The sequence below is a fragment of the Dipodomys ordii genome, unplaced genomic scaffold, assembly GCF_000151885.1.
Source record: "Dipodomys ordii isolate 6190 unplaced genomic scaffold, Dord_2.0 Scaffold13, whole genome shotgun sequence".
In the NCBI taxonomy this organism is placed as follows: Eukaryota; Metazoa; Chordata; class Mammalia; order Rodentia; family Heteromyidae; genus Dipodomys; species Dipodomys ordii.
In genome coordinates this window covers 18,528,210-18,533,532 of record NW_012267229.1, presented here as the reverse complement: position 1 = coordinate 18,533,532, position 5,323 = coordinate 18,528,210, and the positions used below count along the sequence as shown (strand labels likewise).

The 5,323-nt window shown below is 62.1% G+C and overlaps 1 protein-coding gene across 1 annotated transcript; it reads right to left on the bottom strand.

The window, feature by feature from the left end:
* Positions 1-974: 974 nt before the first annotated feature.
* On the bottom strand, positions 975-5,323 carry Slc32a1 (solute carrier family 32 (GABA vesicular transporter), member 1). Its single transcript, XM_013010828.1, has 2 exons — positions 4,674-5,323; positions 975-2,401 (listed from the first exon to the last, which is right to left on the bottom strand). Exons 1-2 carry the CDS (start codon positions 5,064-5,066, stop codon positions 1,214-1,216), a joined length of 1,581 nt encoding a protein of 526 aa, XP_012866282.1. The 5' UTR covers positions 5,067-5,323; the 3' UTR covers positions 975-1,213.

Here is a 5,323-nt window from a genome sequence, read left to right as displayed (position 1 = left end):
TTTACCATTTAAGCCAACCTTTAATTCCAGTTTTTTGCTGGTCAGTTAAGAGATTAGAGTCTCTCAGACTTTTCTGCCTGGATTGGCCTCCAACTGTGATCCTCAGGTCTCAGCAACATCAGGGTTAGGATTACAGACAGTAATCAGCTAATTAAGACAAACTATCACCTTATACTCCTCTTCCCTTTCCTTCCTCCAACCCCATCCCCTCCACCCCACTCCTCTCTCCTCCTCCCCCCTCACACACACCTCTAGAGCCTCCTCCTTCGAACCCCAGCAGCTTCTCCCCTCGCTCTGGCTTCACCCGGCCTTCGCTGGTGGGTCCCCAGGCCAGGCAGCCAGCCAGCCAAACGCGGCTGGTGTGAACAGGCAGAACTGACAGGAGGCCGAGCGAGTCTTTGTTTCTTCTTTATTTGGCGGATATATAATTATGCACCGCACTCTAGAGATAGATTTTTTTTTCTGATATACATTTCATCTTATTCACCACGAGCACACCACACGCACAGTAGAACAGTTCCACAACCTGATAAATTGCACAAGATGAGTTTGGATTCCTGAACACCGGGTAGGCAAACCAGGCCCCCTCGCCCGCCCGCCCGCGCGGCGGCTCCCCCCGGCTGCGCCGAAGGAAACGGCGCCCACCCGACAGGGGAATTTCCCCGACAGCCTTTTCCCTCCCGGCGGCAAGGTTGTTGAAATGTCTCGGGGATGGGAAGCGCTCTTGGCTGGGAATGGCTGGAAGCTGTAGATTCCGAGCACTAGATGGCTATGGGAATGTCCCCACCCCCCACTTCCCAAGGTCAAGTTTCCGCGCCTGCGAACTGCGCCCCTTCTCCCCGCCCGTCCCTCCCACCGTCCCCCCCCACAGGGCGATCGGAGCCCCTCGAGGAAGAGCCGAAAACACAACCCACAAACGCACCCCGCCTCCTCCCCCCTCAAAAAACAAAGCAAAACAATTTAGGGTGCTGTGGGAAAGAAACGCAGACGCGATGGGTCGTGGATTCCCCTCCCACCCCTCCCATCCCCCCCCCCCAAGAAATCAGTAACTAGGAACCAGAGGTGTTTAAAGCTCGGCTTCCCAAGCGCGGCGGCACGGCGCACGGGGCTGGAGGGGGAGGGGAGGGGAGGAGGAGGGGGCTGGAGAGGGAGGGGGCTGGAGGCGGGGGGGAGGGCGGGGGGGAGGGCTCGGGCGGGGCTCGCTCCGGTAGCCCTAGTCCTCCGCGTTGGTTCGGTAGGCCTCGATCAGGCCCTCGAGGGAATGCACGAAGCCGGACACGCTGCAGATGCCACCGATGACGAAGATGGCGACGTCGAAGAAGACTTGGTGCCACAACAGCTTGCGCCAGAGCAGGCGCAGGTGGAAGAGGCTGGGCAGCAGGAAGCAGAGGCCGGCGCCCGTCAGGCTGCCGGTGAGCCCCATGAGCAGCGCGAAGTGCGGCACGTAGATGGCCATGAGCAGCGTGAAGACCACCAGGGCGCAGCGCAGCGTCAGCCCCCACGACTTGAGGCGCCCGTCGCCGCCGTAGCAGGCCGGGAAGAAGGCGCGGCTGCCTTCCTGGAAGAGCGACTTCTCCAGCACCTCGACGGCTGCGAAGAAGGGCAGCGGGTAAGACAACAGCGCTTTGGCTACCAGAAAGATGTTGACCACGGCGCGGATGGAGCCGGGCAGGTTATCCGTAATGACCTCCTTGGTCTCGTCGGCCCAGGTGAGATAGGCGACGAGCGCGAAGAGACCCTTGAGCACGCAGGCGGCGATGTGCGTCCAGTTCATCATGCAGTGGAACTCGCTGGGCTGCTGCATGTTCCCCTCCAGGGAAGGCAGGAAGATCTGCGACGTGTAGCTGAACACGATGATGCCGATGGAGATGGGGAACTTCTTGACATCGATGTAGAACTTGACCTTCTCCCAGGCCCAGTCACGCGCCCTCGATAGGCAGTAAGCGATGACCAGGATGTTGATGACGAAGTGAGCCAGGGTGCACAGCAGACTGAACTTGGACACGGCCTTGAGATTCTTCAGGAAAGCGCAGGGCAGCAGCACCGCCGTGGCGATGATGGACCAGGACTTCTGCGACACGGGCAACCCCGGGAAGCTGTTGTACATGAGGTTGCCGCTCACCACCACGTACAGGATGCAAGTCATCACCAGCTCGATGATCTGCGCCACGTTGACCACGCGGCCGCCCAGCGTGGGGAAGCGCGGCGCGCAGCACGCGTTGGCGATGGCCACGTACGAGTCCCGCACGCGCACCACCTCGCCGTCCTCGTTCTCCTCGTACAGGCACGCGATGAGGATCTTGCCGGTGTAGCAGCACACCACAGCGGCGAAGATGATGAGGAACAACCCCAGGTAGCCGCCGTGAAGGATGGCGTAGGGTAGGCCCAGCACGAACATGCCCTGTGGAGCAGAGAAGCAACCAGACCCGAGGCGCTTCAGCGGGGACGGGAGCTGGGGAAGGAGGGTCCTGGGGAACGGGGTGGGGAGGGAGGGCGTGGCTCACCGCTATCGCTAGGGGGCGCCGAGGAGAGTAAAAATTGTGCCTGAATCACCAGGCTGGAGAGGTTAAGGGAGGGAGGGTTGGTTGGAATGGGGGTGGAGGTGGGGGTGAAAGAAGACATGCCTGGGAACCTGAATGTTGAGTCTCCGTGGAGAGGATGGAACCGAGAAGGAAAGGTGGGACTAGGGGTGGGGCTGGGCTGAAGCTAGGGGGTAAGATACTTGGGGTGTTTCCTCGGAACCAGCAGGAGCTGGACGGAGCGTGGTCAGAAAAGGGTTCTCGTAAAGAACCTGACTGAAAGAGTGGGCGCAGCTGCGTTTATGGTGAGTGGAGTGGGGTGCGCGCCAATGAGGGAAGCGCGGCCGTGGGAGGAAAACAGAAGAGGCAGAGAGGAAGCGGGGCTGAAGGTGAGGTGTGTGTGTGGGGGGGGGAGCTACGGAGAAGCCGACGGGGTAGGGATTGGGGGTGTGTGTGACAGTACTTTGAAGAAGCAAGGAGGCAGGGGCTTCGGGGACTGGGGCTCCGGGAGGAAGAAGGTGCGGTTGGAAGCAACCTTAGTCTTAGATAGAGACTGGCGCGCTTGCGGTGGAGAACGGTGGAGACCTAGCCCGGAAAGGACGATCGCTGGGGGAAACCCAACCCAGAATGGGGTCTAGGGCCCCGAAGCTACGGTGTTGGGCTGGCCAGGCTGAGGGAACGACGGTTTATGATGTAGATGTGGGGAGAGGGAGGAAAACTAACGAAATCTTGAGTCCTGGAGGCCTGCGCGCCTCCAGTCTACGGCCCTGTCTTCTCTCTTGGGCCTACAGAACGGGCCTGGAAAACGTCCTGAGAGAAGGCGTCGCCAACAACCAAGGAGAAGGGTTCCCCACTCCTCCACCAATCCTGCCCCTAGACTATCAAGGCTGTCTCGTCCTGTCCAGGAGCAGGAGGTGCCCTGGGGTTAGATCACCTAGGCACCCCACTCGCCAAGTCAGTGGATCTGTGCAACCCCGGAAAAACTACATTTTTTTTTTTGCCTCAACGATCTTGGGTTCCCAAAATGCCCGCGGGACACAGCCAAAGAATCCAGAGGGGCGCAGAGGTAAGGTCTTTTCCACCCCTGAATCTGAGACCTCTGGTCCCCCGCCGGTTCCCGGAGTCGTTAGGAGGACTCCAAAGCCCTGTGCGGGGAGTCCGGCGCCGCCTGGTGGGGAGATGGGGCTGGGGGTGGGGGCTGGGAGTGAGGGGGAAGAGGTGGCTAGACCAATGGCAGTTCTAAGCCTCCGGAGGGGGGCTTCGCCAGGGTCACGTGGAGGCGCGGACCGCTGCTGCGGTGCAGCCGGGATTTCGGATCAGAGGGGCTGGTGTGTGCGCACGGCTGCATAGCTGGAGTCCCGGGGATCATGGGTGTTCCTGTGTGCACGTGTCTGCATGTCTCCAGTGGGGTTACACCCGGGAGAGCCCACGGTGTCCTGTCTGCCTGCGTGGGGGCCTGCGCGTGCACGGTACGTGCTTGCGATGTGAAGGCGCGGGCGCTTCCTTGAGGGAGGGGTGTGTGGAGGTGGGTGGTGTGTGTGCAGGTGTATTCAGGAATAATCCTGTGACCTATAGAGAGGTGCGTGTCTTGGGCGTGTTTGTGCGTGGCGGAGGAGGCTGGGGGCAGGTGTACCTGCCTTTGTAAGCGTGCATGCTTTATGCGTGTGTGTCGGGGGCGGGGGAGGAGCTCCCAGCTCCGCGGGCTCTCCCGCATCCCAGGCGGGGCCTCTAGCCCTTCTTCTCCTCCACCCCCCCAAAAAACCACCGCAGCTGTGAATGCATTCCGAACTCCAAGGTCGTAGTCTTCCCGCCAATCCTGATTTTTATTCTCCCTCCTCCGTTCTCGCTCCCCCTCCCCTAACCCTACTCTCAGTTTCCTTCGCTTTTGCTGCGTCTCTGGACGTGGGTCGCCCACCCAACCCCGGCTTCGCTGTCCTGTCGCTGGGGCAGTGGGAAGAAGGGTGCAAATCAGGGCGAGAGACACCACCTGGTGTGGGGGTGGGGGCGTCGATTCCCGCGCATCGTTAGGAGGGAGTCCGGGAAGGGGGAGACCGAATCTCAGGTACTGGAGAAGCCCAGATCTCCGTGCGATCTGTGTGGGGGCAGAGCCTGTGTGGGGGTGTCGGCAGGCAGAGCTAGGAATCCCGCGCTCACCTGGATGGCGTTGGTCACGTTCCAGCCCGCCTCCCACGCCGTGATCTTGGGCTTGTCGTGGCCCCCAAACTCGCCTCCAGCCCCCAGGGCCTGGTCCTTGGAGCCCGAGGGAGGCAGCGGTGCGCCGTCGCCGCGTTGGTAATGGATGTCTCCCTCGACGGGCGGCTCGGCCCCCTCGTCCCCGCCGGGCTCGCCCTCGGCTTTCAAGATGTCCATCTGTAGGCCCTGTCGGTGCTCAAAGTCGAGGTCGTCGCAGTGCGCGAAGCCCACGGCCTCCTCGTCCGTGGCCGCCTGGAAACCCATCCTGGCAAACATGCCGCTCACCTTGGCCTGGGATTTGTTAGACACGGACGTGGCCACATTGGACAGCTTGCTGCGGAGTAAGGTGGCCATGGCGGCGGCGGCGACGGGGCCCGAGGAAAGGACAGAAGGGACCGGGGACGCGGCGGGCGCGCGTCAAGACCGCGAGACGGCCGGGGGTGGCGGGGTGGGGGTTCGCGAGGCTGCTATCTCCGCTCGCTGTCCCTGCGGCGCCCCGGGGCGCCCTGGCTCATGACCCCGTCCGGATGTCTGTCGTTGGACCGAGCAGATTAGCAGCGGGACCGGCCGAGCGGTGGTGGCGGCGGCGGCTAGTGCACTGCGGAGCTGCC